At 39.0% G+C, this 19,172-nt stretch overlaps 1 protein-coding gene across 1 annotated transcript in view; it reads left to right on the plus strand.

Moving 5' to 3' along the window:
* Window positions 1-1,656: 1,656 nt before the first annotated feature.
* Window positions 1,657-19,172, plus strand: part of LOC126412045 (uncharacterized) — an 84,903-nt gene continuing 67,387 nt past the window's right edge. The window contains exons 1-5 of the mRNA XM_050081425.1: window positions 1,657-1,820; window positions 2,249-2,390; window positions 2,504-2,672; window positions 12,376-12,585; window positions 12,699-12,890. Coding sequence (XP_049937382.1) covers window positions 1,755-1,820; window positions 2,249-2,390; window positions 2,504-2,672; window positions 12,376-12,585; window positions 12,699-12,890 — 779 coding nt within the window. The 5' untranslated portion in view covers window positions 1,657-1,754. The remainder of the gene's footprint in view (window positions 1,821-2,248; window positions 2,391-2,503; window positions 2,673-12,375; window positions 12,586-12,698; window positions 12,891-19,172) is intronic.

The following is a 19,172-nucleotide window of genomic DNA, read 5'->3' on the forward strand; positions in this document are numbered from 1 at the left end:
TTTGCAGACGCAGTTCTGACTGATTACTGGTTGCTGTACATATCTATCCACATCAAGGCTGTTGAGAGAGACTCGTGAAGATTCAAGACAGCTCTTAGAAGATTTGCAGTTTAAAAGTGAAATAATTATGAAATAAGTGTGCGACTGATTAAAGTGTTTTATTGAAGTTGTTGTGCGATTTTAAAGGAATAATAAATGTTAAATACATTGAGTGAATAATAAAAATCTCATTTTCCACATGTTAAGCCGTCCTATACCCGTAATTTTCCGCCACTTATTTATTGGTAAACACTTGTTGGATACAGACGTGCCGCCCCCCCCCCCCCCCTTTCTCCACAATCTTGGTGTGACACTGACCTGTAACATATCCCGAAGTCTAGAATATGCATTTTGAGGCTGTTGTTATGAAAGTGGGAAGTACAGATCTTCCAGTTAAATCAGGAATAGCTTAAGTGCATTACTTGAAAGTGACACAGGAAAAGCTTACTTATGTAGGTGGTAGTAGTGTCGGCAAAAAGTTCTTGTGTGTGAAGTTGCCATGTAGAACACCAGGTGTAAAACTTTTCTCCTGAGTCTTGAACTGTGTCGGAACAAAAGTGAGGCATTCATATGACTGTTTTCATTTCTCTACACTTATACAGATGTCTGAGTTCTGCTGTGTTAACATTGCAAAGTCCTGTAGGCATTAACCAAAACTGTCATATTGGAAGCAGAATCAAACATATTTGTTACGTTACTTGATATTTTCAGGAGAAAAAGGCAATGTTGCTTCTTATTAATATAATACATTCAGTCACAGCAGTATTTGACCAACCATAACTGATGCTGAATGTGCATGTCGTCATATAATATGAAGGGCTTATTTCAATAGTGGTACAAGTCCATTACCTACACTTTTCTGTCTATAATGCTTCTGAAATTAGTGATCCAAACAAACATAAATAAAGGTTCATCTCTAGCAAGAAGCCATATGCTTGAATATTTCTGGTATCTCAACTGCAGATTTTTCAGCGCTCATTTAACTTTACGACTCTATATCTCAAAATTAACAAAAATGGACTTGTACCACTATTCAAATAAGCCCTTCATATGCACACACAGCACATCGATCTCGTGAGGCACAAGGCTCTCATAACGAAGTACGTACGTCGGTCAACTGATGACACTAGGAAAAGTATGTTAACTGCGCTTTTTAGTTGCTACTTGCGACTCTTAGTTGCGATATGTCACAGAAATCGCAGTTTCACTCGGTAGCGAATAGCGTAGTATGAACTTTGCTCAACAGATGGCAGTGCTAACTGCGCTTTTTAGTTGCTACTTGCGACTCTTAGTTGCGACTTGTCACGGAAATCGCAGTTAGACTCCATAGCGTACCGCAGAGATGGGCGTAGTACGAACTTTGACCCACAGATGGCACTGTTAACCGCGCTTTCTAGTTGCTACTTGCGACTCTTAGTTGCGACTTGTCACGGAAATCGCAAAAAGCAGTGATAAATTCGACCAATAGATGGCTCACGTCTTTTAATGTGAAATACTATTTGCGACTGCTAACTGTGACTGAAATCGCAGTTAGAGTCTGTAAAGTTGCTAATGTGATATCTGTGACTTCTCAGTCACTGTGATTTCTAACAGATACGCGATTTCCTGCCCACCACTACTGTGGTCGCTGGTGTGTTAGCGTAGGGGTGGAAGAGAGTGTATGTTCGAGGTTAAGTTGTTGTAAACGTAGCACGTGATACATTGAGAAAAACACCATGGGAAAACTAAATGTTTCCATTTTGCGGTATCTCACGAAGGAAGATTTCCGTGTTCTAACTGCAGTAAGTTTGACACTTTGTTGCATTACCTGTAATAAACCACATTATTTTGAGAAAGTGAAGTTGTTGATCTCAAAAGCTTTCGTTTTTTTAGTCGGTAAAGTGACTTATTTTCGTCGAACATTTCATAGAAAAACACAGTCCTAATAACCTTTTATAATTTAGATACATTGTTAATGCCGGATATTCATTGTATAGTGTCAGAGGCATGGAGCAGGAGGGAAGGAATTAGGAGTCTGAAACACTTATGCAGTGTCTCAGAGATGTGAAGGACGACAGGTGTTGAATATGTTTGTTGTAACATGCAGATTCAGAACACACAGACATAAAGAAGAATTTTAGATTACGATAAATGATACTTTCGCGCCATGTAAAATTAAAAAAAAATAATGTAACGGACTTGCCCTGACAGTATATTATTTTGTTCCCAGATTGAAATGGGAATGAAGAATCATGAACTGGTTCCTGCACCTCTTGCGGCCTCAATCGCTAACTTGCAGCATGGTGGCGTTCACAAAGTGCTCAAGGATTTGTGTAAACATAGACTGCTCAGCTATGAGAGAGGAAAACGATGTATGTAAAAATTTCTTTTGTATTAAGCTGATTATATTAGCTGTTAGACATCGTTCTTCCGTGAAGTTATTTATCCGACTTCGATACTGACGTCTCTAATGTTGGATTTGCAGATGACGGATACAGGTTAACAAATTCTGGGTATGATTATTTGGCACTCAAGGCCTTGACTATGAAGAATGTAATATCATCGTTTGGCAACCAGATAGGAGTAGGCAAGGAATCGAATATTTATGTTGTTGCTGATGAGGAAGGAAATCCATTGTGTTTGAAACTACACAGGTAATTAAATGTATATTACTATTCCTAGCTTTAAATTATGTGCTAGTGGAGATATGTTAGAGTATTTGCTATTGTATCCCCATCGTGTTTGCACATTACGCATGGCAGTAGCCCAAAACATATTAAAACACTGGTGCTGTATGTAACGAGCAGAAGAGGTCTCCATTTGACAGTATACATGAGTCACAAATTGTACATATGAATTATGTGTCAACACATCAGCAGTGTGCATGTCAAACAGCTGGTAAAAGTTACATTGGACACCTCTTGCATTTTTAAATATGGCGCAGATGTAAACATTAGGCTTTGCTACCAGTCAGTTACCACAACCAGATTTTCTACTTTCACATTCATTGGCTTCACAATCTCTCAACCAAATTGTTACTTTCCAACCTAACGTAGACTTCGGGCTGTGTGCTTTATGGAAGTGTCCAATTCTTTGACCCATGATGTGATCAGTAAGGTGAAAATGCCTACTGCCAATGTACACAAAATGAAGACAATGGCATCACTACATGCACACACCATCAAATGCGGACAAAAATAAAAATGACATAACGTCCCACTCTAAACATGAAATGAAACCAACAGGACATATGTGGAAAATTAGGCTTTTAGTATGCGGACAAGCTAAATATACAACAAGAAAAAAACACCTCCCTATTAAAAAAACAATTGGACATTTCCCTTGATTTATATACCTCAGCCGCAGTTATTGATATCTCTCTCTCTCTCTCTCTCTCTCTCTCTCTACACACACACAAAAGTGCACATGCTGACAATGCCGCATATACATGTCCCTGGTCTGAGCCACTGGAACTCTCGTCAACATCATGTTGTTGCCATAAATGTGACACCCAAATTTTCAGCAATCGGTCCGAACATCTGCAGAAACTGTATGTCGGGAACCATAACACCCATCTCTGAACATTATGAGACACTCATGAACTTCACTGTCATACTCATACCTAACAAAAAACAATAAAAAAAATACTTCTTTCCTGACAACGAACACCAAACTAATCAGACCTAACAAAAACGCACACGAAAAGACCTTAATAACTCACTGAAAATGCCTCCACAACCCACGTTATCGAACTAACTACCTAAACTCAAAACCACTTTAACACGATGACAACCAAAACCCAAATGAACCCAGTACCACATGTTAAACTCAGCATGTCCACATCCACAACCAGAGTGTACGCTCTAATACAAGACAACATCCTCAAATGCAACCAACTCAAAAACTCGGTGCAACAGTTATGTCTCCACACACAACAACACTGTTACGTCATGGGTCAGAGCAGACGGGTGGAATTGGATGCTTCCATTGACTATAGTTCAGTCTTTCACAACAACCAAGATTTTTTGTGGGGGGGGAGGGAGGAATACCACATTTCAATCAACAACTTTATAATGTAGGTTTTGTGCAACTTTGCTTAAAAAAATTGCTTGTAGATTTTCTCCATACAGTAAAGGCATCAAAACCATAAAAAGCAGTTACTTTCAGTGGTAAGTAGAATGTATTATTCTCAGCTATAATTTGGGCCAACTGAAGTGTGCTAATGTGTAACTGGTTTCATAACGTGTGGCATTTTTTTTCAATAAGAAACTTAGTGATTGTTATTGTCTTTGTGGTTGTTCAGGTTAGTGGGCAACCAGCAGGGAACCTTCCACACACCTGTTCGAAGCTTACCCCAAAGTCAGGCTCATGCTGTGTGAATATTTATCTCCGTAGGTGGAAGGAGGGGGTGATGCTCTTTGGTGGTTTGGTTGGACTAACAAACTTAATTCGGCTTGTTGTCTTTCACAACAACAACAAACTCATCCCTCCAGAACAAGTAAAACTTCTGATTACAAGTGTTTCAGTAAGAGAGCACATTTATACCAAAATGTGTTTGTAATAGTGAAAGAGAGAGGGGCACATGTCTGTAGCTTCCACCATTTAATGTTTAGTCATTAAACACTATGACAAGACATATCAGTGAATTACAAACATCCAAGTGAGCAGAAACTTTAAAAATAAGATAAGTTTGGTGGGTTATCTGATGTTATCAGAATGTGCAGCATACTTAATTTCAGTAAAGGTATTATCAGAGTGTGAGCTACATAATGTTCCAGAAGTAAGGAGGTAATGGAGCAAATAGTGTGCTCAAGCATATGGCTAAACAGTGAGCTCAAGAAAATGGCTGTGTTCATACCATCTTGTATTGTTTAAATATATGAAAGAAGGCTTCCTCCACAGTAAAGTGCAGCCATGTCTGTCCAGTCCCATGTACTGCTATAATACCAACATCATGTTCATATTATACTCCCATGTAAAGGCCAAGCAACATCTGGAAAACATGGACAGGCAGCTCATGAAATAGTGATTGTATGGTGCTCTTTACTGCCATATCTAAATCTATGTTCATTTTCCGCAAGACAACACATTGTGTGTGGCAGGGGTACCTTGTATCACTACCAGTTGTTCCCCTTCCTATTCCACTCACAGAGCAAGAAAAAACGACTGTCTAAATGCTTCCATGTGAGCCCTAATATCTTTGTGGTCCTTGCACAAAATGTACATTGGTGGCAGCGGAGTTGTCCTGCAGTCAGCCTCAAACTTAGGTTCTTTGAACTTTCTGAATGGTACTTAAGATAAGATACTTTGTCACATAACATGTTTTTATACAATCATTCAATTGAGAACATTGGTGACTCGTCAGTCTTTAACCTAAGTTGTTACAGTATTTTATATACTACCGGAAAGGCATAATACATACATTGCTTATTATAATAAAAATACAACATTATATTTAAAATCTTTTCGTAACTCATCAAATAAAAAATACGGAAGCGTCCGATCCCGCCCGTATGCTTTGACCCATGACGTCACAAATATGGCGGAAACAAAACACACACACACACACACACACACACACACACACACACACACACACACACACACACACACTCTTTCCACAAGAAGCCTAATGACACTAACGGGACAAGTGCGGGAAATGGGGTGTTTTGGGTGGGGGCAAACTAAATATAAACAAATTTAGACGCCTTGCGTAGCTACAATGTGTAAGTGAAGACAGCCATGCATGAATACCCACCCACCTCCCCAGGGGTCGTAACCCCTGCAACCCATAGAAGATAAATATGCTTCAGTAGCTGATTAGTGTTTTTTGTCTTTAAAAAAAAATAATCTCACGGGATAGAACGAACAGATCAGAGAGATAAATATAATAAACTAAAACAGAAATTGGAGGAAACAGATAATTAAAATAAGTAATAAGTGTTTTTAAATTTTAAAAAAATCTCACGAGATAGAACGAACAGATCAGAAAAGTAAATAAAATCAGATAAAACAGAACTGGAGACAGCCACACTCAAACCAAACTCCGCGCCGTCATGACGTCACACACGACAACACCCTTACGTCATGGGTCAAAGCCGACGCGTGGGATCGGACGCTTCTGTCGACCCCGTCAAATCATTACCATAGACTTCACACACCTGTATGAAGTATGGATGTACTGAACGGAATACAAACAGCCATTCAAACTATAATTCTATATATAAACATGACTATACAGTGAACATGTGTACTTTGTATCTATATGGCTTCAAAAGTATACTGTTTGAACTTGTATCCTTACTCCCTATTCCTATTTATAAATTCTTCTAAACTATAACATTTGCTTTTTAGGTATGTGCCAATGGTCTCCAACGTGGCTTCCCCAAATATTGACCTTATCTTATTTCTGATCTTCAGAACCATGTAATATGGAGCATTTTCATATAATGTATGTCTGTGACAAGGTAGCATGTATTTAGATTTATGTCTAGTTTCATAGACATGTGTGAATGTATTTTCTTCAAACAGATGCAGAGTTTTTCTGTTCAAAGAGAAGTATTTCATATATGAAGATGGAAGGGATTGTCATGAAGTCCAGACTTTCGAATAGTGGTTTGCATGAATGTCTACTATTAGTTCCTGTCATTGTTTTTTTTTTTTTTTTTTTTTTTTTTTTTTTTTTTTTAAAGGATTGAAACGAAGTTTGTCTTTTCAGCACCCCAAAAAATTATTCCATATCTTATAACTGTTATGAAATATGCATGGCATACAATTTTCATCACCGTTAAATCCGTTACTTTATTTAGTACCCTCATTGCATAAACTGAACTATTTAATCTCTTCAGTAAACTGTCCACATGGTCAGTTCATTGCAAGTTTTTATTTAAAGTTATCCCAAGAAATTTTACAGAATCAACTGTGGTCAGTTCTTTACCTGAATATTCTGTTTGCGATGTACATTCAGTAGTTTGTTTGGTCCTGAAGTGTATGATTTGGGTTTTTTCAAGATTTAATTTCATACAATTATTTTTTATCCATTGTTCAAATTCTTGTAGAGTTTGTTTTGTGGTCCATATTAATTCTTCAGTGTTTTTGCAGCAGACTACCCAGCAGTTGAGTCGTCTGCGTAAAGTATTGTATCTGTATTTACTTTGCTAGGCATGTCATTTATGTAATATAAGAACAGAAGTCGTCCTAATATCGAGCCCTGGGGCACGCCTGCTTGTATTTCTTTCCGGCTAGAGAAAGTTTTCTCTCCCTTTTGATGTATCACCGCCCTTTGGTGTCTGTTTTTGAGATAAGATGGAAACCATCTTACATATTTCCATGGAAGCCATAGGTACCCAATTTTTGGAGCAGTAGCTTATGGTTTACTGTGTCAAACACCTTTAGAGGTCATAACAAATGCCAGATACATTTTGTTTGTTGTCGAGGCATTTACTTACTTTAGAGATTATTTCATTTACAGCTTGTAAAGTGTTTCGTCCCTTCCTAAACCCATATTGGTTATTGAGAATAATATTACCTTCTTTACTGTACTTTTCTAATTGATTACATACTATTCGTTCAACTATTTTAGAGAAAACTGGGAGTATAGACACTGGGTGGAAATTTACTAAATAATCTTGTTTTCCCTTTTTGTAGATTGGACAAATTTCAGCATATTTCAGTCTGTCTGGAAAGCAGCCCTCATCAAATGATTGGTTTATTATTTTACAGAGTTGAGGTGCAATGCTGTCACTTCCTGCCTTTATGATATTTGTTGGAATTTCATCCAATCCCACAGATTTAAGATTTTTTAGGGGTTATATGATGTTAGGTACTTCCTGACATGATATTGCAGTAAGTTTAAACTCTCTTGATTCCTGCAGTACTGCATCAGGTCTTATTTATGGAAGCAAGAAGTTATGAATTTTGTTTGTGGTTATGAAGTACTTATTAAATTCTTCACAGATGTGCTGAGTGTTAGCAACAGTATTCCCACCAATTTCTAGTTTGTAATTAAAATGTTTTGTTTCTTGAGTACCTGTTTCTTTCTTGACAACCTGCCATACTGCTTTTGATTTATTTGAGGCATTAGCTATATATTTACTGTTTGCCATTTGTTTTGCTTGTTTAACTACCCGATCAAATATTTTTTTGTATTTGATTTTGTACCTAATAAATTCAGCATCATGGTTGGTTTTTGCTTCCTTATGTATTTCCCTCTTTCTAATACTAGAGATCCTGATACCTTCCGTAATCCATGTCTTATTTTTATTGTATTTATCATGTGTTGATACGGGGGGAAAGCATTCGTTGAAAATATTCTTGAATTCAGATATGAAAGTGTTGTAATTATTGTTTACTGAACACTGGTTGCTGAAGGTCCAGTGGGTTTCCTTTAATTTCAAGATAAATGTGTTTATATTTGGCAGGCTGAAATTTCTGATCAATTTTACTATGGGCCTATATGTTTCGTCTATGTATGGCAATGACATAAAGTGCTTAGTGATCAGATATTCCTAATTCTAATACATGTTTTTCTGTATTCCCATAATCTTTGCTGCTCACTGTATTATCAATGCATGTGGCAGAAATGGCTGTTACCCTGGTGTGCTCAGAAAAATTTGTAGCCAACAAATCCTTCAGGGTGGTAACAAATCTGTTCGTTTCTTATATCTATATTAAAATCATAACAAATTGCAATCTTTTTATATGGTTTCCCTACTTGCAATCTACTTAGCAGAGTTTCAAATTTCTCTAGAAATGCCCTAGTAGCCCAATATTCTGGGACATGATATATGCTTATGATTAGTAAACCATATTCAGACAGCTCAATGCAACAGCTTTCGAATACCTGTTCCTCATTTAAACAGTCGAAAGTCGTTTTGGCTTCAAAGCTTTGTGTCTGTTCAACTAACATACATGATCCCCCATAACTCTTTTTCATGTAAGGAACATAGACTTCCTTCCAGGGACTCCCATTTTAGTTCGCAAAGCACCTCTTGAGTGTTGATCAAACCTAGTGGCCTGCCTCTGAATGGCTTAAATGTCTTTCTTTAATCCAATCAGGTGGGAATCGCAAACACTCAAGCAATACTCAAGAATGGATCGCACTTTGTCCTATATGCAATCTCTTTTATAGATGGGCTACAATTTCCAAAATTCTCCCATTAAACCAAAGTCAACTATTTGCCCTCCCTAGTATTGTTCTTATGTGCTCACACCATTTCCGTTTGCTTTACAATGTTAGCCTGGATATTTATTCAATGTGACTGTCATGCAGTATACTGCTGATACTGTATTTAAATGTTATGAGATTGTTGTTCTTACTCATGTGCATTAATTTAAATTTTTCCAAATTTAGAGCAAACTGCCATTCATCATACCGTTAGAAATTTTTCCTAAGTTATTTTGTATCATCCTACTGTCATTCAACAACACCCTCCAGTACACCACTGTATCATCAGCAAACAGCCACTGATTGCTGCTTAGCATGTCAGTCAGGACGTTTATGTGTACAGAGAATAAGAATGGGCCTTTCACATTTCCCTGGGCTACTCCTGACATTACTGTTGTCTCTGATAAACACTCACTGTCAAGGACAACGTTCAGAGTTCTGTTACGCAAGAAGTGTTCAAACCACTCACATATCCGGGAACCTGACCTGTATGCTTGGACCTTCGTTAAGTCTGCAGTGGGGCACATTGTCACACACCTTCCGGAAGTGTAATAATATGGAATCTGCCTGTTCCCCTTCATCCATGGTTCGCAGGAAATCATGTAAGAAAAGGACAAAGAGACTTTTGCTCAAGTAACGCTTTTTAAATCCATGGTGATTTGTGGACAGGAGCTTTTCAGTTCAAGGACATTTATTATATTTGAACTCAGAATATGTTCAAGAATTCTGCAGCAAACCAGTGTCAAGGGTAGTGATCTGTAATTTTGCAAGTCTGTTCTTTTATCCTTCTTATGTGCAAGTTATCCATGCTCTATTCCAATCGCTTGGGACTTTATTGTTGCATGAGAGATTCACGATAAACAAAAGCTAAGTTAGGGACCAATGCCGTAGAGTACTCTTTGTGAAACCAAATTAGGATTTCATCTGGACCTGCCAGTAAATTTCTTTTCAACTCTTCCAGTTGCTTATCCACACCAGGGATGCCTATTGCTGTGTCTCCCATACTGCAATCTGTGCGAGTGTCAAACGATGATATATTTCTATGACCTCCTGCATGAGTGATTTCTTAAATTTGAAATTTAAAACCTCAGCTTTCCTTTTGCCATCCCATATTGCCACACCAGATTAGTCAACAAATGGTGGGATATAAGTCTTCAACTCACATTGCAATTTTATGTAGGAGCAGAATATTCTCAGGTTCTCAGCAAGATCTTTTGCTGCAGTATGACAGTTGACATTGTATGCTTTTTGCATTGATTTTTGATTGACGTTGTCAGTTGACTACACTATTGAAGTCAGAAATACTCCATGTTCACTGAAGAGATGTCCCTGGAGCTCCTGGTGACTTACTTACAAAGCAGTAAAGCCACTGCATTTTTATTGTTAAAATGCCAATGTTGGAAGTTGTAGTTATTGAGATGCTAGTTTCTGTTTGTTGTGAAATGTTGCTCATAATTGTCATTAATGTCTTGTACCTTTCAGGAGCTGTGAGAAGTACACATAACACCAAAACATGTTGTCTTTCCAAATTAATTTTCCACATGGCATGGAAAGTATACTTACAACAAAATTAATATTTATTTTTGTGGACTGTGGGAAGTGTACTTACCACTGACTCAACTGTTTTATCACACCTGTGGTACTCTTACACTTCTGGATGTGCCTGACATGTTGTGGTAGTAAGTTGTACCAGGTGTATTAAAACTTTGTGCCTGGCATGTTCTGGTAGTACATTGTGTCAGGTGTACAAAAAAAAGCTACAGCAATCGGTTTCCATTTGCCATAAGATCTATACCGTTGTCATTTGTAAAGTCACTGAATATCCCTAACTGGTGAGAGTGAGCAGAAGTCATCAAATTTTCAAAAATGCCACATAACAAATTGGCTTCCGATGATGTTCAGTGCCATAAAGGAATCTTGAAGTATGTGTAATGGCAACTCGTAACAGCTCCCAAAAAGACCATAAGTAGGAACTTAGCACTGCAGTCTTGGGTCCTAAATCACAAAGATTAAATATATTCATTGATCACAGTTCTATTATGATACCAAAAGATTAACTTCGTCCATGTTTTGTCACATTAATAGATTATTAGGTGGCTGGAGCTGCATCTAATGTCTTCCTCAAACTACCATGTGATAAAGTTTGTTCTGCACTGAGAGACTTCCATTTTTAATCTATTAAGGATCTCCAAGTGGTGTAGGGTAGGTGGTAATTGCAGCCAATCTCTTCCCTTGGAGTGCAGACCTCTTCCTTAGGAACACTGCCTTGCTGTAAAGGGATAAAGTTATAAGCAGGTATTGCAAACTGCCACAACACAACCAGAATACTACAAAGTCCGTCACAGTCGGCAAAGGGGCTGCATAGTCAGAGACTTTGCAACATTATGATGATAAAAGACACCACTTGTCGCCAATGTGTAACACAGCCTGCAGAAGTATTGCAACCCAGTTAACGACAACTAGGAAGTCACTGACACTTTCCAGACGGTTCGGCGCGGCACACTGCTTGTGGTAAACAATAGAAATTGACACAGAGAAGCAGTATTTAAGGATGCTCAAGCCAATCCCAGGAGCGGAAAGACTTACCTTACGGGGAAAAAAGGACGGGTATACACTTGCGCACGCACACACACACATATCCATCTGCACATACACAGACACAAGCAGACATATGTGCGGATGGATATGTGTGTGTGTGCGCGAGTGTATACCCGTCCTTTTTTCCCCATAAGGTAAGTCTTTCCGCTCCCGGGATTGGAATGACTCCTTACCCTCTCCCTTAAAACCCACATCCTTTCGTCTTTCCCTCTCCTTCCCTCTTTCCTGATGAGGCAACAGTTTGTTGCGAAAGCTTGAATTTTGTGTGTATGTTTGTGTTTGTTTGTGTGTCTGTCGACCTGCCAGCACTTTCATTTGGTAAGTCACATCATCTTTGTTTTTAGATATATATTTCCTACGTGGAATCTTTCGTTTATCTGTCAGTCTTAAGAACTTCTGTGAAGGCTGCCCTTTCCAGAGAGTTTTGGTGAAAGAAATTAATGCATGAAAACAATTGTTCTTGCAGTTTGTGTGTGATAGGTAATTCAGGGAAATGAATTAGTTGTATATTATATTTTATTGTATACATTATTTGATGTCGCTTGTAATTTTATTGAGACAGCTCTTACCTTTAAATATACCTTGTTTCTCAGGCTTGGGCGTACCTGTTTCCGTAACCTGAAGGAGAAGAGAGACTATCACCAACATCGAAGAACTGCCTCGTGGCTTTATCTTTCTCGTATTTCAGCCACAAAGGAATTTGCATACATGAAAGCTCTGAGAGACAGAGGCCTGCCTGTTCCTAAACCAGTAGATTTCAACAGGCACTGTGTTGTTATGGAGCTCGTAGATGGGCATCCCCTGTAAGCACTAACTATCGGAAATTACCATCTGTAGTGTTTTTGTGGTAACAGAAGTAAAGCTGTAAAATTTATCAAGAACTGTTTTTGACTGTTTCTTTGCATTATTTTTTCAGGTGTCAGGTTCATGAGGTCAAGGATGTTGAAGCTCTGTATGACGAATTAATGAATTTGATTGTCAAGCTTGGGAGTCATGGTGTGATTCATGGAGATTTTAATGAGTTCAACATTATGTTATGTGAAGATGACAAACCAGTTATCATTGACTTCCCACAGATGGTATCCACATCTCATCCAAATGCTGAAATGTGTGTATCATTTAATAACATAGTATAACAGAGGAGTAATGAATCTTTGTTGCATTTGTTATCACTAGATAGGCTGCTCCCATGTAATTATTATTCCCAACAAGTGATTAAAAACTGCTTTTTTGCTATACATATTTTTATATACATAGTGTGATACATAATTGCTGGTAAAGACAAGTGTTAGGTGGTGTAATTATCTGATTTTGATTGGAATAATGATATTTACATTCATGTGGGTCTGACATGAAGGAAGGAATCTTTGCTGTCAGCAAAGCAAGAGCCAGCATTCAGAGTTCCCATACCACATGAGCTAGAGATTCTTTCTTTCATATACAGTTGGCAGCTAATGGGCCAGCAGCCCTCCTTGGTGTGAGTAGAGAGCCATTGGTCCATTTGGGGAACATGTGATTACAGGTGTTACTTATATCTGAAGCCTGACATATTGATTGATATACTTATACCTCCAGTACAGATAGCTTATAAGGAATTGCAAGTTCATTTCTGTTTGAAGATGTGGCGTTTCATTTGGTCATTTCTGAATTTTGAGAGCATGTGCTGTGACACATGATTAGTTGGCAGAGCCATTGTGATAGCATATGGCCTTGTATTAACTAGCTGGAGTTGTTGTTGATGGAAGAGATTGATTTAGTGAGGCTTAATTTGAGTAAATAAACTGTGTTTCTTTCGTTGAAATGTGAAGTGTGACTTTAAACTGTTATTCTGTTTTCTCTCTGTGGAGATTTCTCACAAGATTGCTGGGGCTCAGATGAATTTGGTACATTGACTGTTAATAGTATAAATTTATCAATCCAATGATAGGATTTTGCCACGTTTCAGAATGCATTGAGATTGCTGCATATAAAATTGGTGTAGGAAAGATGGCTATGCTAACCTTGTCTTGCAGGTCAAAGTGAGACCCGAGACTCTTATTAAGGCTGTTTTAAAGTTGTAGGACATACTGATACACATTAAGACTTTTTCTATGGAAAAGATAATCACAAAATTTATGAAAGCATTGCTTATATTGAACATATGTAGGATCTGGCTCATGTTTACACACATGTCACTCCTTAATATCTTTTTCAGAGGTGTGTTCTGCATTTATGTTCATTGTGATTGTCACAGTTTTGTAGATGTAGAGACTTGAGTGAAGTAACTACCTCTAAAAGTGATTTTTTCCCATGTTGTAAATAATAATTAAAAATTGCTGTGTCTGACAGGTGCGATTAGTCAAACAGTTTGCTTCAAAAAATTCCTGGACAGTTATTGCATTATGGGACTGTGTGTGCTAAAGGAACCAGTAACCTGTATCACCCTTACTTGTCTATGGACTGAAATCTTCTAAGATACCTTATATTACACAATTGTTGTCCATGGCTTGACATTCATTGGACCATCTAGAACAACTTTGTTTCGTTACATGCTAGCATTTTTAAACTCCCTATCTCAAGGCTTCACTAGCTGCTGTTTCTCCACATCGAAAATGGACAAATTTCATAGTAAATAAATTGGTGTGACATCATGCATATCATGTCTAGGCAGTCATAACAAGCATAGCCATAAATGCCATCCCTGCCAGAACCCTGTATGCCATACTTGTAGCTGAAGAAAAGAATATGGCTCCTATCTGGAAGGGCCACTAGATGGCAATGCCTGAATACAATGCACCAGTGCACAGCAACAAAGTAGTGTGCAGCACAGCCTTTGGAACTCCCAGCCAGTTAATCATTATGCTGGACGTCAATGCCAGCAGAGTTCTGGGTGGAACAGATATTGCAGCGTGATTTATTAACATGGACACATACTGTTGGCTGGGCTCTCCACCACTCCAGCCACCATAGCGGCAAGTGACTTCATACGGTGAACAAACAATACCACACAAAAGGCCAAATTACAGTGCAAGCTTGAGTATAAAAATGTAAATTTGGTGCTAGCACCTTTAGTAATAGCTTCACCCATAGTAGCTAACATATGTGCTCTTGATGCTTTTTCATTGTTTGCTTTTTAGAATACTGAGAAAGTAAATTGTGTTTGTCACACCACACTGTTCAACCACTTGAAAATATTGTGGTGGTACAGGCAAATGTTTGTTTGATCTTGGTCATAGAGAAAATTTTACAGCTCACATATCCACAAATCCTTGGCTCAATCATAGTTTTGAAAAGCTTGTCTAGTTCCATTCACCATATGTGAGCTGGTAAAGGCAGATCTGGACAGACTACAAGGAATGGGAGCTTTTTCACCCATTACATCTAATCAGTGTGTATCACCCATGGTAGTTATTAAGAAACTTATGACGTGTATGTATTTGTATTGATTTTATGGCTACCATCAATGACTGTAGCAATGTAGACTTCCATCCTATTCCAAGGCCAGAGGAGTTACTGAAAATACTAGCTGGGGGTCAATAGTTTACTAAAATTAAGTGGATGTATACTTAAATTACCATCAAATCTAGAAATCCAGAAACTCTTTAGAGACACTGTATGGACTGTACAGATATAATAGATTATCTTTGTTTTATGAATATGCTGACCATATTTCAAAGATATGTGGAAGAGATGAGACTATCTTGACAGATGCCAGAAATCTGCAAGCACTCATTGATTCGTCAATCAAGTGGGTTACATTGTTGTCTGGACGAATGTAGTTTTTCCAGCATACTTTCACATATTTCGGTGGTTTATGAAGTAAAACTGAGGTAATATCAGCTTCATGCAAAAGCAGTAATCTTCTATCCCCCCCTACAACATTTACAGCCATTCGTGCTGAAAGTAACATCAAATGAAAAATTCATGCAGTACATTGCTCAGGTAGCTCATCTGTTAAACCTGTTATGCAGAAATTATATTAGTTTTAAGGTGGTTACAACTTGCCAGAAGGTTTCATGCAGTTTAAAATGTACCTATGGTCTGCTCCCTGCGTCACAATCTGGCAGAACCCTGATGATACCCGTCAGTGTGTCACAGTATGCAATCAGGGTGGTTCAATTGCACAAAAATAATGAAGGCACAGAGCAATTTTTGTACACCTCCAGAACATCAATGGCACAAAGAAATTATTGTTGAATAGTGAATGAATCACTAGCTATTATTCATGGCGTCAAGGACATGGGTGGACAGAGTACTTAATGAAAGTAGCATACATGTCATATCACATCTATTTCTTCCTCCGGCACAGTCTCTACCCCAAGGATGGTGTCATTATGTCAGCCATGGAGGACACAATGTCAGGTTATTAGTCCAAAATGCACAAGCCAAGAATTCCAAAGTTCGCCCACCAGTTACATTCAGACATGACCCACATGAAATAAAGTGTGATGACGCGTATATTGGCCAGGTGTCGATTAGGAAATAGAAAGAATGGTCTGGTCTTGTCACACATGCTGCCTGAGTCAATCAGCCACCAAATAGCATTTTTCCTCATGGCCAATATTAGAGCACTCATAGGAAAGGGTGCATATTGATTCTGCCAGACCGTTCAAAAGTGCAGTGTTGTTTGTGGTTGATGCTCTCTCCAGTTTCCCGTATGTCCTTGGCTACCTCCCTGGCAGTGATCCAGGCCCCTCACAAACAATACTCATGAGAGAGAATATACCATACAATTGTATTGGACAACATCTCTAAGTTTGTGTCATCTGAGTTCAAGAATTTCTGCCAGAGAAACAAAGCATCCTATGTCACCACTGCTCCTTACCAACCGGCATCAAATTCAGAAGTAGAGTGGGTGGTAATCACATTATTTGAAAACTCTTGTGGCAAAGACAGTGCAGACTCAGTCTCCCATGGATGCTTTAATGAGCATCCTCATGCTCTAATGGTCACCCACTATCACAGGTTACAGTCCAGCAGAACTGCCACATGGGCACTGGTTCTGTTTGCTGCTGGGTAATCCTGAGCACCCAGAGCTCGTGGCTAACACCATATTACCCTGCAGGCTCTCATGTAATGGTTTTACAAGTTCAACCACATCCTCGGATGGACTGTAGGCATTGTAATAGGCTATCAGGGGCATCAGTAGCAGGCCAAAACAAACTGGTTTGCCCATATAGCAAACTGCAGCTGCGACTACAGAAAACCGGCGTACCACCCGAGAGCCACGTGACCCCTCTGATCGCCCCATGATTGGCTGCTGCCTCCTCCAGACCCCTCTCACCCCCACCCAGACCCCCCACCCTCTGCTTCAGCCAGCCGTCATTCCTGCCTCCATGTGTACATTGCCATGACCTACATTTTTATGCTCATCCACCAGTATAACAATCCAAATGAGACAAACATACAGAGGTTGTGTCACACACAATTTCGACCTTCACGTCCTCAGACTGAAACAGAGATGAGCTCATGAAGGCCCCAGCAGAGACTGCCCAGAAAATGCAACTGTGTTTAAGTGAGACTGATATCATCATACCCCATGGTGGCAGAGCTGCTGGCTGTTACAAACATCCTCCACACTTCCACATCCAATACATTCCCAGCATTACCAGTTATAGAGAATTAGGAATAATGTACACTCATCCCACAGCAAGACGAAACAGAGATGTTTGATCTACCACTGGGTGATATTGGTACGCTCAGTGTAGAGCATGTTGCTGGGAGGCAGAGCCTGACAGAGGCCGTATGTGGCACTAGAGGCCACTGCAGATGCTAACTACTGGACAAGCCCTCTGGCATGAAGCATTGTACAGTCTCCTCGAGTGTTTCCTTGAGTAGATCACTCTACTATATGAAGCTGAAGCTGTAAGGTGCCATACTAGGCCATTGTTGACTACCTCACTGTGTAGTTGGATTTCATTTTGGATTTGTCTTTGGATGGCCCATACACTGCTGCATACCGGCTTTGCTGTGTTTATGGAATCGTCAGTACACAACTTCTGTGACGACGTACGCCTCCATCTCTGGCTCGGTACAAACTCTGAATGTAACCTTTACGTTGTGGACTCAAACACAAGCACCCCTTGTGGGCTCACCTTTGCCACATCTAGCAGACATAATTTGTTTTTATTTTGTGGGATACAAAATACTCGGTAGATGAATTTCTGACTATGCGTTGTTGTTGTGGTTTTCAGTCCTGAGACTGGTTTGATGCAGCTCTCCATGCTACTCTATTATGTGCAAGTTTCTTCATCTCCCAGTACTTACTGCAACCTACATCCTTCTGAATCTGCTTAGCGTATTCATCTCTTGGTCTCCCTCTACAATTTTTACCCTCCACACTGCCCTCCAATGCTAAATTTGTGATCCCTGGATGCCTAAGAACGTTGTACCAACCAGTCCCTTCTTCTTGTCAAGTTGTGCCACAAACTCCTACTCTCCCCAATTCTATTCAATACCTCCTCATTAGTTATGTGATCTACCCATCTAATCTTCAGCATTCTTATGTAGCACCACATTTCGAAAGCTTCTATTCTCTTCTTGTCCAAACTATTTATAGTCTATGTTTCACTTCCACACATGGCTACACTTCATACAAATACTTTCAGAAACGACTTCCTGACACTTAAATCTATACTCAATGTTAACAAATTTTTCTTCTTCAGAAACGCTTTCCTTGTCATTGCCAGTCTACATTTTATATCCTATTTATTTCGACCATCATCAGTTATTTTGCTCCCCAAGTAGCAAAACTCCTTTACTACTTTAAGTGTCTCATTTCCTAATCTAATTCCCTCAGCATCACCCATCTTAATTCGACTACACTCCATTATCCTCGTTTTCCTTTTGTTGATGTTCATCTTATATCCTGTTTTCAAGATACTATCCATTCCGTTCCACTGCTCTTCCTAGTCTTTTGCTGTCTCTGACAGAATTACAAAGTCATTGGCGAACCTCAAAGCTTTTGTCTCTTCTCCATGGATTTTAATACCTACTCCTAATTTTTCTTTTGTTTCCTTTACTGCTTGCTCAATATACAGATTGAATAACATTGGGGATATGCTACAACCCTGTCTCACTCCCTTCCCAACCACTGCTTCCCTTCAAGCCCCTCCACTCTTATAACTGCCATCTGGTTCTGTACAAATTGTAAATAGCCTTTTGCTCCCTGTATTTTACCCCTGCCACCTTTAGAATTTGAAAGAGAATATTCCAGTCAACATTGTCAAAAGCTTTCTCTAAGTCTACAAATGCTAGAAACGTAGGTTTGCCTTTCCTTAATCTTTCTTCTGAAATAAGTTGTAAGGTCAGTATTGCCTCACGTGTTCCAATATTTCTACAGAATCCAAACTGATCTTCCCCAAGGTCGGCTACTACCAGTTTTTCCATTCGTCTGTAAAGAGTTCATGTT

The sequence above is a fragment of the Schistocerca serialis genome, chromosome 7, assembly GCF_023864345.2.
Source record: "Schistocerca serialis cubense isolate TAMUIC-IGC-003099 chromosome 7, iqSchSeri2.2, whole genome shotgun sequence".
Classification (NCBI taxonomy): Eukaryota; Metazoa; Arthropoda; class Insecta; order Orthoptera; family Acrididae; genus Schistocerca; species Schistocerca serialis.